General features: G+C 42.2%; 1 protein-coding gene across 1 annotated transcript; it reads left to right on the top strand.

Annotated features, from left to right (window-relative positions):
- Positions 1-1,941: 1,941 nt before the first annotated feature.
- LOC142099884 (protein mono-ADP-ribosyltransferase PARP3-like) lies at positions 1,942-13,032 on the top strand. The gene is made up of 11 exons (XM_075183815.1): positions 1,942-2,024; positions 3,111-3,369; positions 3,875-4,012; positions 4,364-4,561; positions 5,125-5,251; positions 5,851-6,074; positions 6,596-6,754; positions 7,994-8,080; positions 10,214-10,391; positions 11,639-11,785; positions 12,283-13,032. The coding sequence occupies exons 2-11, from the start codon at positions 3,151-3,153 to the stop codon at positions 12,450-12,452; spliced, it is 1,647 nt and encodes a 548-aa protein (XP_075039916.1). The 5' UTR covers positions 1,942-2,024; positions 3,111-3,150; the 3' UTR covers positions 12,453-13,032.
- Positions 13,033-13,901: the final 869 nt, after the last annotated feature.

Below are 13,901 nucleotides of genomic sequence, written 5' to 3'. Positions count from 1 at the left end.
GCACGGAACTTGCCAGTCCATGTGGACCTCATGTTGCATTTTGATTTGAATCTGGGTGTAAGTAGTCTCTGCCTAAACATTACGCGCTATATGTAGACAGGACACAGTGCAGGATATGTACAATCCATATGTGCAACATAAGGTTACATGAGAACACATTAAAAGAAATGTATATATATATTTTAACATATAAATGAACAACACATAATGCTTCAATCATTAATACAAATATGTGCTTTAAGAAATGTTCTTGAACGCTCTGTACTCAGCCTACGCCAGGCCGTCACTGCCCTCCCCCGTTCTGCCTCACTTGGCGCAAGGAGACGCCGGTTAACAATGCAGAAATGTATATATTGGCGCCTGAGGACACATTGTATGTGCGCCCCACTCTGAGAATGAGCCCCGACGTGCTGAGATCACAGACTCAGCAGCACAAAGTCCCTGAGGATGGATTATGTGTCTCCCAGCAGCACTGACGCAATGTGTCATCAATGTGTCATCAATTTCCCATAGATTGTAAGCTTGCGAGCAGCGGCCTTCTCACCTCTTTGTCTGTTTTACCCAGTTTGTTTATTAGTTTACTATGTTTGTCCCCAATTGTAAAGCGCTACGGAATATGTTGGCGCTATATAAATAAATGATGATGGTTATGATGATGAATGTGCTATCATATATGACTCTTAGAAATAATGACGTTATTAAACGCAGATGCTGACTTTTATTTCCATGAGATAAATGGATTGATAGTGTCCAAGTACAAGTCCGGACTCCAATTCAGTCGACATCGCTTCAGAAATCTGTATCCTTCCTGAGATTTCCACCCACTCCTCAGTCCACTGAAGGATAGACTCATTGTGGGGTATTCAAATCCCCCCAGATTAGCGCCGCAATAACTCTATTACAGTTATTACGGTAAAACCAACCCAGCTTTCTGCTCGCCGGCTCAGGGAGCTGCGATGAAAAAGCCAGTGTTGAAATTACTGTAATAACTGTAATAGTGCGCAGGCCACGTTACTTTATACAGTAATGCGGACGATTTAATTCCCCCCAATATTTTATAATGTGGTCCCCTATAATACTGTATATTGTATCATACTGATCACTGCTTATTCCAAACATGATGCCCCCATATATCTCACCTTGCATAACATTGTATATAGTTATCATGCTATGTGCTGCTTGTGTCCCTGATTGTACAGCTCTACTGAGTATGTTTGAGCTATAGAAATACGGAATAATAATAATAATAATTGATAGACTGGTGAAACTTTCTGTTTTACACACAGGAAAGAAATTTCATGTTTGTTACTCTAAAATAAATCTTATAAATAATCTGTAAATAGTGTTGATTATTGTTACTGGCACTGATGTAAACTGGGACACAATAGATTACAGAGTTTCGGCACCTGTTAGATATCAGTAAGATACAATGTAACATTGCTGGATATTACTGACACACAGAAGATACAATGTAACATTGCTGGATCTTACTGACACACAGAAGATACAATGTAACATTGCTGGATCTTACTGACACACAGAAGATATAATGTAACATTGCTGTATCTTACTGACACACAGAAGATACAATGTAACATTGCTGGATATTACTGACACACAGAAGATACAATGTAACATTGCTGAATCCTACTGACACACAGAAGATACAATGTAACATTGCTGGATAGTACTGACACACAGAAGATACAATGTAACATTGCTGGATAGTACTGACACACAGAAGATACAATGTAACATTGCTGGATAGTACTGACACACAGAAGATACAATGTAACATTGCTGGATCGTACTGACACACAGAACATTTGTTGTTAGGTAAATATCCCCATATCCCTGGCCTAAGACAGTTTTGAAGGTTCTGTAACTTTAAACCCCTATAATTGATTGGTGTATTTTCCAATAGGAGGAGAGTAGGAAGTGGAGGAGGAGGAGTGGTGAGCAGTTACCAGCTTGTACAGACTTGTTCCTCTGTGAGTCTCCGTCACCTGCCCACACATCAGGAGGTACGTACCCTGCACCTTGTGAGAGCTAGCTGTGACACCACAGGTGTCAGGACATGCTGAGACTTGTAGTTCCACAACAGCTAGAGTGACACAGTTAGCCTGCCTGTACTGTGCTATCATACTTTAGTTAGGAGGATACAGTATGGAGATGATTACGTTACACCCACTCACAGCCGGTAGCAGTAATATGAGATTATTCTCCATAAAGAGGAGCTGATCACATTCTGACTTATCCCTGAATCACAGCTCTGATCTGATCTACAGACTCTGGGTACACAGGGCAGATAATACATTTGATAAAGCAGAATGAGATTGAACTGGAAGAACAAGATCATGGCTTGTGTTCATTGTACATCACAAGATAAACATTTGCATAATGATGTAATACGTGTAGTAATAATAGAGTATGTAGCCAGTATAGCTGTACAATAGGGAGTCATACAGAATATTACTGCCTGCAGGGTAATCTGAGACTGGGAGGGACGACAGTTGCTGTATGGAAAGTAACGTGCTATTTACTAGTACTGTTATATTATATTTACTTGTGGCAAACTCTTTATACTTTTGTCCTTTGTTATTGGGCATTTCAGATAGAGTCTGACTGCTGTGTACAGCAATGGGCAATCTGCTGTGTGCAGTAAAGTATCATACAGCATAGATTGTATAAACGGTTGATCACCCCCTAGGCGTCTGTTACTGAGACATTACAGTCATACGTCTCACACACCTTCCCGGGAGGATTTACACTGTCCCTTCCCTCTGTTACTCTGGTATTCAGTACTTAGTACTCACCTGTCAGCCACACCCAGGAGACAGCTCAGTGATCACCATTCAGAGAGAGACAGCAGGTGAATCTATGTAAATCACATGCAATGTAAGGTGGAAGGAATGAGCTCAGCACAGCCAAACACAGGGCGTCCAACTTCCCCTAATGCTCAGGTTTAAGAAATTGTCCCTGATCATTTTTGTCCCATTTTTGTCCCTGTAGATCGAGTCTCTAGTTTACATTATTGACCCAATGCACGGTGTAATTGAACTTGTTCCGCAGCCAATCAGATGTTCATTTTCATTATCTATCTGCCCTAGACAGATAAAAGCTAATTACTGATTGGAAATTGTCCACACAATGGCTCCGAAGAGGAAGGCAGCGGCCCAGGGTAAGACTACCGCGAGGGGCAAGAGAACCAAGGTGAAGAAGGAAGTGAAGGAGGAGGAGGCGGAGGAGGTGATCCAGGCCCCGGACCGCTTCCAGAGCGCCGTACAGGCTCTAAAATCAGTATCTGAGCAGAAAGGGAAAGCCAAGATCGACTCGGCCTGTTCGATGAGCAGTGTTGAGAATTGTGAGGTGGGTGTAGGCCTGTACCGGGGGCTCTAACCTGGAGGGACAGACTGACTCTGTAATATTATATAATGAAGCAGCGATATATTATTAGTGAGTGAGCTATAAATTCTCAGTGGGGTTTTGTGATTTGGAATCCAAGAACACATAAGAATAAACGTCAGCAGCCAATCGTATTTAAGAGGAGACGATCATTTGGGCGTCCTACCTGATTTATTACAAGTCACGGAACTCTCAAGTGACTTCTAATACTATTATAATTCTGTGTCGCAGAATACAGGTTTCAAATCTTATATTGTGTTTTGCATTATGCTGATTTGCCAGTAAAGTTTTATTAAAAAAAAAAAAAAAAGATACTAAACCTGCAACAGGATTATATGGATATTAGATGTCACCAATCGTTTTCCTGTCTCGTCCATTTATAAAGATGTCCCTGTGGCATCTAGATGGTGATTTATTATTTCTCCATAGACTGTTGTCTAGTGATGCCCTGTGTCTGTCATTATTTCAGGTCTATGAGGATTATGATTGTATGTTAAACCAAACAAACATTGGGAACAACAACAACAAGTTCTACATCATCCAACTCATTTCCAGTGTGAAGGGTAAATCCGGCACTCCCTGCTGCTGGAATCGCTGGGGGCGGGTGGTGAGTACTCTACTGTCCTGTACCCCTTACACATCCACGTCCCTGACTAGGATGATAGTGGGACCCTCGCGCCTGTTTCCCAACATTCCCAAGATGCATCGACATTGTCCTCTGGGAGTGTCACTACAGAATCCGCAGTATCTACCTGGACAGGTGACATCACCCGCAGCGCCTCATTGGTGGCCCTGGACAACAGATCCCGCCCACTTTATCTCCAGCCATCACTTAAGTAGTGATACATGAGAGATGAACAGAATAAGCCCCATTCTCCCCTGTCCATGACAATCACACGATGGCGGTTTTGTAATAACTTCCAGGTGTTTGACGGATTCCTGACGTTGTTTCCTACAGGGGGAGGCTGGTCAGTCCAAGCTGACCCACTTCCCAAGTCTGGAGGCCGCTAAGAAAGATTTTGAGAAGAAGTTTAAGGACAAAACTAAGAATAACTGGTCAGAGCGAGAGAATTTCACCGCCCACCCAGGAAAGTATACAATGATCGAGGTCCAGCACGGTGACGACGAGGAAGAGACGGGAGAGGCCACTGTCAAGGTCAGACCGGGATGTAATAACGACTGAGCAGACATTAAGTGTCATTCTAACCACGTATAAACTCCTAAACATAATCACAGTTTCCTTCTACTTAATGTGTTGTTCCCCCGTTAGACACTTTAGTTTGTTATATAGAACCTGGAGGTGTTGCTGTTGTTCTTGCTGTCCTTTAAAGGGTTAAGTGGTGTATCTAATAATGTTAAAAGCCCCCATTAAGTTTACATTTTTCATTTCTGCATATTATAACCCCAAACTTTTTTTTTTTTACTTATTTATGAAATTACAACACCCAAATCTGCAATGCTAAATATAGAAGATCCAATTATATTGGACGCTGACCCTGTCACTCAGGCCATTAGTCCACGCAGCGACTGTGACATCTTTGATCCAAATTTTCATTTAGTTTGATCCGACATTGGTGTAGGGTAAAATCCAACTGCGGTGAAATCACTGTTACATACATGGTTCTGAAGACCAGGCGGTGGTTCTAGGACCTTATACTAAGAGCTTGATGACCTCAATAACTCCATCTCTTATACTTACGAGGTTCTTACTCTCCCCAGGTGGACACTGTGGATGGAGTGTGTAAGAAGGTTCGTCCCTGCTCCCTGGACAAGCCCACCCAGGACCTGATGTCTCTGATATTCAGCAGCGACATGTTCAAGGAAGCCATGCAGACCATGAACCTGGGTACTTGTCCTGAGGACGTGGAGGACAATTATTAGATCAGGGACCGTAGAACTCATAAGACCGTGAAAGGAAATCCGAGTTCTACAGTTACGGAGGGGTGGCTACATTACAATGATTGGAAATTGTTACGCCATAAAAATATTAGTTGGCATTTAGAATTAGGTGAAGTTTAGTCTAATAAAATAAAAACCCTTAATTACCTGCACTCTAGTGAGTGCACTCGTCAGGTCCCTATGTAACAATCCCGCTCTGTGATCCTCTCCCCTGCCGCTGCTCTCCTGATCCCAACCGACGTGGAGGAGAGGAGGAGGGGCTTCGACAACCCGGCTGTGAGCAGGAGAGAGGATCGGAAGTTATGAATTTACCGAGTCGGAATATTGCCAGACAGCGGGTAAATAAGATTTAATGTTACCTATGTCTTATTACTTGGGTGGAATGAACCTATATGTCGAGCTTTAAGTCCAAACACTACCCCTATTAGAATTGGATGGTGGGGGGGGGGGGGAGTTACATAAATGGGTGTAATGTTGGATATTGGCTGAGTCAGGGAAAGCTGCACACGGGGGATGTTGGGTAAATGTGAATTGTTTGTATTTCAGATATAAAGAAGATGCCTCTGGGAAAGCTGAGTAAGGCGCAAATAGCGAAGGGATTCGACGCTTTGGAGGCGCTTCAGGCCGCGATGGACAGAAAGGCGAATAAGAAGGAGCTCAGTGACTTGTCCTCTACCTTCTACACCATCATACCCCACAACTTTGGACGCCAGACGCCCCCAGTCATTGAGAGCCTGGAGGTGTTACAGGCCAAGAAGGACATGTTACTGGTACCGCTCCTCATTATTATCCTATCAGTCACCTACACCCATCTGTAATTCCCTGTGTCTCAGTGCTGCCCTCTAGTGGACAGATCTCTCTCTCTCTCTGAAGAAACAGACAGTGAACACTGCAATGAGATTAAAGCAGCTCTATGTACTGCCACATACATGTACAGACATCATACATTCACAGATTATTATATCTACACATTTGAAGAAGTTTGCCTGTAGTATGTTGGGTTTATGTCTTAAACTTGTGGAACAGGATTACTGCATCTAAATATCATTTGTGTTAGATGGTTCAGGTTGACCTGCTGGGAGCTGCCATACTTGTTTCTGTCTGTAAGTGGGAGGTTTCCCTGGGAGTCTCCCATATTTATTGATAATTATTTGCAGCTAGAAGTGTTTGTTGCTCTCTATTGTTACTTTAGCCCCAAGTGCTGCAAAATAAGATGATTCTGTTAATTATATTTTAAATTTTCCCTCTCTTGACCCTGGGTAGTCCTGACTGTCTCCCTGTCCTCTCTCAGGTCCTTGCAGACATTGAACTGGCTCAGACTCTGCAGGCGGATAAACTGAAGCAGGAGCAAGAAGAAGAACTGTTAGATGTCCCCCATCCACTGGACGTAGATTATCAGTTACTCAAATGTGAACTCAACCTTCTGGATTCAAAATCTAAGGAGCACAAGGTAAGAGTAAGAGTGAGTGAGTGGGGAAGATCTGAGTTCCGACACTGAAACTCGCCACATATCGGGGTGTTTCACCTTTACTTATGGTTATACATTTCATTATGGAACACTTTTATTTTACAATGAGTCATATACTGTTAAATTAAAATTATTAGGCTGGATCAAAATACTGGAATGACTCCTAATATTTGAAATAGGACTTCTGCCTGAAATAGACTGTTGAAAGCTCAGGCACACACTGTTGCTGCCTCTTGACAGATAGGTTGTGAATAATGGACCTTCTTTAGCAACATCTGTAATGGAATCAACCTGGAAACAAACGGTGGACTGTACTGTCTATCAGATGTTTCTAAGCAAGCTTACTTATAGGCAACATATCTGTCAAGTGGCAGAAACAGTTTGTTTCTGTGATTTCAATTGACAATTTCAGACAGGAGTCTTATTTAAATAACAGGAGTTTTTCCAGGAAGTTGTAGTGCCCAATATAGCGATATTAAAAAGAAAAAAATAATAATTTCGGAACATAATTTCAGTGGCTATGTCTATTAAACGTTTGTTGGCTTTGGTGTTTATAAGCGACAACATAGGATAAAGGGATATGGAAATTCCACATATGTCTGATTTTCATACATGTCTTCTAGCATAAGCGACATTTTTAATTGCGTCTTTAGGGAATGATTTTTAATGGACGTAAATTGTCAATGTATTTTTACTCTATTACTTGTTCTTTATTTAGCTCATGTATCTAGTATTGGGCTAGTAAGAATAACATCCTGCTAATGTGTGAAATCACAGGGTGCACCTGTTCCTTCTATCTTCTTACTGGGGATTATAATTGATTGCTGCTAAGTGAAGACAAACACAAACTGCAGCTGTCACAAAACAGAATAATTAAGTATAATAACAGAGATACTTCAGTGTCATTGGTCAGATACATGACCCCAGGTTTAAAGATCTAAGAGGTCATAGTCAAAATAATAGTTTGATATACCGTTGCTTTAAGACTGTCAGTGACTATACTAGTGGACAGAAGGAAAAACTAACAGTGACATCATTTTTGGGATGGACATACATAAGTAAAAATTAAAAAAATCTCAACAAATGGCTCATTTGGAAAAATATAAGTGTCTCGAAGGAGTTTTAATTATTAACAATAACATTTTAACTTTTGGCTTTAGAGTTGGAATAAAAAATTAAATTGAGGCCAGTTACCCACATAATGTCTTATATCTGTCGTAGGTGATTGACAAGTACGTGAAACAGACAGGACCCACCTACCGTCATCTTAAAATCCTGAATGTCTGGCGCGTGGACAGAGAGAACGAGGTCAGTTATAGATAGCGCTACGGACCTCATTCACAGATACAATTTACCACCTTGGAAAAGCCATGTTGTGTTGCAAATTTAAAATGTGTGGACAGAATTAAAGTTGGATGATCCGAGCTCGGCCCTAAATTGCAGTATAAAAATAAAGATTCCCAGAAGCAGCCAATATTTACTGTACATCAGCGGTCCGTGCACCGGCAGGTGTGCCAGTTGTACATATATATATAATGGTGGAAGATTGCTGTTGTACAGTGGTACGCCACACCATACGCCGCTGCTTTTACTGTATTGATTGACTATCAAATTCCATTCACTTATATTATCCATACCGCCACTTCTAAATTTCCACTTCAACCTCTGTGTATATATATTTATGTAACATTTAATTATTTCTTATTTTATCACGTGAATATCATTATAATATTAATAGTAATGGGACCAACAAATAAACGTTCATGTTATGCCACACAATTGTACCCCAGATTATATTATGCCTCAAACCTGCGCCCCCCAGTTTTATGCCACATAGCTATGCCCCCAGTTCGTCATTCCTCGTAGTTGTGCCCCCAGTTCATGTCACCCCTCATACTTACCTTAGATGCTGATCTTCCGTTCTACACATGCGCAGTAGCACCGTATCAGCCATCTTCGGCTGTTTTAGTGAGGCAGCTGCAGAGCTCGGCGTGCCAGGCAGAAGTGATCCGTGTGCCACGTCTGGCTCGCGTGCCGGGGGTTGCCGACCTCTGCTCTACATGCACAAAACAATATTATATTTGCACCCTTGTATTACAACGTGGTTTATCTGGATCCAGATTTGCGCCGTTTAGTTGGATTTGTTCATACATCGCACTTCCTTTTATTCACATTATGCTAAAACAGATCATTACCTCTTGTTCTGGAAGGTCCAATACCACACTCACTGGGAGATATTCAATAACATAGATCAACCAATCACCTTATGTCAGACTAGTGCAAGGTGAGATTACGACGGATGATCTATGGGTTACTGCCCTGGGCACTTTTGCAGCTATGTTCATATAGATCCCCATATATCTCTACAGAATTGAGGCACTTCAGCAGTTGTTACAAAATTGTGGCTCGTCCGCTAGGGCAGTACAACTCCATGAATCCCTGGAGGGGGGCGGTAGAGGGGTACAGTGGGCTCAGTATTCATGTCAGGTCTCCTGTTTACATGGTAGTTACATTGTCTGAATGAAGACAACATTCTTCCATGTATTTCTCATGTGCTGGCATGTGAACGGTATTAGTCATGGGTGGGAACGTCTGATCTGGAGATTTCAGATATGTTTTACATTTACTGAAAAGAGGCAACGATTGGCCTCGAGTAATTAACAGCATCCAGTATGAGGTTGGGGGTTATTATGTATATAATAATGGGACAGGACAACTCTATCCATCCAGAGCTATTTAATAGCACCCTATATAGAACTATGGAAGAGACCCTGATGGCGGGAGCCCTCCTCCTGCGCTGTGGCAGTTATACAGCGCAGTCTGGTTGCAAAATATGATACAATCCTTACTGTAGGTTCCCATCATGTTTGTTGTACTGTGTCCTATGTTATACTCTGCTGCCTCGCAGTGCCAGGGGGGGGGGGGGGGGGGGGGGGGAAACGACTCCTATACGCTGCACCCCTCTGCCACACACTGCACCCCTCTACCGCACACTGCACCCCTATACCACACACTGCACCCCTCTACCGCACACTGCACCCCTATACCACACACTGCACCCCTCTACCATACACCCGCACCGTTGAATGCTTTAGGCACTCCCTATCCTTGGCGCCCTAGGCCAATACCTTAGCGGTAGTGCCAGCTCTGATTATACAGCCCAAGAACTACTTGGCAACTTTTCTTTATTTAAAAAGTTAATATAGCACTGTACAGAGCTGTCTGGATCTCTGTGTGTATAAATACATATGTATGTATATAATATATGTGTGTGTGTGTGTGTGTGTGTATGTATATATATATGTGTGTGTGTGTATATACATCTTTGACTTTCTATCTTATAATTAATAAACTTGCTCTTCCATTACTGCGCCATTGCTAGTCTTACCACCCGTATTCTGTGGATATAATACCGCCACCTCTATTTGTCTCCTGTCACAGGAAAATCGGCTCAGTGTCCACAACGACATTGAGAACCGCCGATTGCTGTGGCACGGTACCAATGTGGCGGTGGTAGCCGCAATCCTGAAAAGCGGCCTGCGGATAATGCCCCATTCAGGGGGACGTGTGGGACGAGGGATATATTTTGCCTCCGAGAACAGTAAATCTGCAGGATACGGTAAGATGGCGGAACTGAGGGTTAAGGTGGACGGGTTCGCTGCGCTGTGTCAGAGACAAATGGTGAGGACTAGACAACTTAGGTCTCCATCTGTTGTTGAACTACGTTGTCTGCCCTCATCTTTCCAATGTCCATAGGGTGGGGCAAGTATTCAAAGCACTCCCAGGAAACAAAACATTTTTTCAAATGTCAGGCACTGCTTTATACATTCTCCAGAGTGTATCTAACAACAGATACATAATAAGTAGAATTCTAAAAAAATAACGTTCGTTTTTATTAAATGCATCCCACTAGCTGCTCATGAACACAAAGATCTTGTGTGCATCCATAAGTCCTGGCCTGCTCCTGCCTCGAATACCAGAGCTAGACAAGCATGATCTATGCTGCCTAAAACTTCATCATAATCATTTATTTATATAGCGCCAGCAGATTCCGTAGCGCTTTACTATTGGGAACAAACCGTAATAAAACAATACTGGGTAATGCATACATACAGAGAGGTAAGAGGGCCCTGCTCACAAGCTTACAATCGATGGGGCAATGGTTTGATACATAAGGGCACGTGCTACATCATATTGCACACTGGACCAGCTAGAATGCAAGGGTTACAAAGTATTGAGTCGGTTGTGTGACCAGTCACACAACTATGTTGGTCAGAGGGTTGTTGTCGTGTGTTAGATGTGTAGAGGGTGGTAATAGGGTAACCTAGGGAGATTAAGACGGTGGTAGAGGAATATTATAAGCTTGCCTGAAGAGGTGCGTTTTCAGAGAACGGTTGAAGGTTTGAAGACTAGAGGAAAGTCTTGCTGTGCAAGGGAGCGAATTCCATAAAGTGGGTGCAGCTCAAAAAAAGTCCTGTAAGCGGGAATGGGAAGAATTGATGAGAGTAGAAGAGACGCAGATCTTGTGCAGAACGGAGGTGTCGAGTTGGGACCTTATTTTGAGACAAGTGAGGAGATGTATGTCGGTGCAGTTTTGTTGACGGCCTTGTATGTTAGTAGAAGAATTTTATATTGGATTCTTTGAGAAACAGGCAACCAATGTAGAGGCTGACAGAGTGACTCAGCAGATGTAAAACAATTTACACATATCGAATGGGAAAGGAGGGGGATTGGATAGAGCATAATCCTCCTGATTATTTACTAATGTAAGAATTGCTTATACACAATTACTTCTGTTTGCAATAACTATAAATATGGTCTTATGTGTAATAACCGTGATCTGATTACTCTTTTCTATCCTCCTAGTCGGCTGCACCTCTAATAGTCTGGGGATCATGTTCCTGAACGAGGTGGCTTTGGGGAATGAATATCACATCACACAAGATAACTGCAGCCTTAAGAGCGCCCCTAGTGGCTATGACAGTGTTGTGGCTCGCGGACACACTGAGCCAGGTACGGACTATAGAGATCCTACATCATCCGTTATACCGGTGTCCGGTTGTTATACTCTATAATGCTACTGGCGCAGGCTGGACAGAAGTGTGTAATAATCAGTTACATTCTAGATATAATACTAAGTCATGTGTCTTGGTGGAAACCTTTGTAGACAATAAATGAAAATCACATTAATTCCTTTAAAGGGGGTAGGTGTATGTGTTGCAGTGTGTAGATCAGGGTTCAGCAACCTGTATAATTCGGTTATATTAAAAAGTTATAAGTGATGCTTTCTGCCTATGTGGCAGCTACGACCCATCCGTCTACGTCTCATTCCACTGTCAGCGCTTGTGGACCATTTTTATTTTTTTTAAGGATAGATGAGGTTTATTCAGAACTCCCCCACCTCTTACACTGTAAGTGGTGGTACAGCCAATAAATGTTTGCTACAATGTGACAAGTGGTAACAATAATGTACAATCATTTCCAATAATCTCATGTCTCCGCATTCACAGATCCTGCTCTGGACCACGAACTACAACTGGACGGGAGGAAGATAATTGTTCCGCAAGGGAAACCAATGCAGATATCCAAATTCAGCAATTCCTCATTTTCTCAGAGCGAGTACCTGGTTTACAAGGAGAGCCAAGCCCGAATGCGTTACCTGCTGCTGCTTCAGTTCTAGGGTGTCTCTGGCCCCCCAAATCGCATCTTATCTCCAGGCTTGCTGCCCACTGTCTGTGAGAGCAGAGACCAGGGATCCGGACGCAGTGAGGGGGCCGTTCTGTGGGCTGAATATTCATGAGAACACAGCCTGTCCATTCACTGGAATCTATTGAGGTCTCTGAGGCATGAGACACTTACTGATTTCAATAGCGACTAGTAAATGGATAAGCTAAAATTTGGCTCAGCGCACAGAATTGCTGCCTCCGTTGTGCAGGTAACATTGGGGTGTATTTACTTAATATGTATAAAATAGAATCAGGAGGATGTCTCTGACTTGGATGGTTTGTTTACTGACAAAATTACACCTCAATGTTACTGATGATTGTCAGCTCTCCGTGTCATTCAGCACATTGTGGACAGATATATACAGAACCTATATAGTTATATGGAATATTCTACATACACACCCCATATTTATATATATATATAACGTACTTATGAAGTAATATAGAACATATATACAAGTCTTTATATACAAATGTTCTAATGAAGGATCACACATGTTGCAATAAAAGGTCCGTTCATCTTCAATCCAGAAATGTTTTTTGCTTTTTTTTATAACTTGACATTTGTACAGTGGTTTGTAGGTGTATTGTGTATTGTTCCAGAGACACTTATGGCATTTCCCCGATCTGGTTGTATGTACTAAACAATGAGCCTTTGTCTCCATATGAAGCATCAGTCTGCAAACCGCGTCCCTATATGAAGTGTATATATAGCAGCATCACATATAACTGTATATTATACATCTTCTGCTGTTTACATTTAAAATAAGGCAATTTCTTCTGGTACAAGTCGAGAATCCCCAAATTGATTATTTCCAATTCTTAATTATTAACTTTTTCGTGGACATAGAAAAGCAAGTTTAATTAGACAAATTCTCAAAATAATATTAAATTAATTTTAACCATAAAATTGCTGGGCATTACTACTGCACCTTGTTGGGCATCATTACTTCCCATATTACACCTTGCTGGGCATTATTACTTCCCATATTACACCTTGCTGGGCATTATTACTGCCCATATTACACCTTGCTGGGCATTAGTACCGCCCATATTACACCTTGCTGGGCATTAGTACTGCCCATATTACACCTTGCTGGGCATTATTACTGCCATATTACAGCTTGCTGGGCATTATTACTGCCCATATTACAGCTTGCTGGGCATTATTACTGCCCATATTACAGCTTGCTGGGCATTATTACTGCCCATATTACCCCTTGCTGGGCATTAGTACTGCCCATATTACAGCTTGCTGGGCATTAGTACTGCCCATATTACAGCTTGCTGGGCATTATTACTGCCCATATTACAGCTTGCTGGGCATTATTACTGCCCATATTACAGCTTGCTGGGCATTAGTACTGCCCATATTACACCTTGCTGGGCATTAGTACTGCCCA

This window comes from Mixophyes fleayi, chromosome 8 (assembly GCF_038048845.1).
Source record: "Mixophyes fleayi isolate aMixFle1 chromosome 8, aMixFle1.hap1, whole genome shotgun sequence".
NCBI lineage: Eukaryota > Metazoa > Chordata > Amphibia > Anura > Limnodynastidae > Mixophyes > Mixophyes fleayi.
The sequence above is the reverse complement of the archived record's forward strand: the minus strand, read 5'-3'. Positions and strand labels throughout refer to the sequence as shown.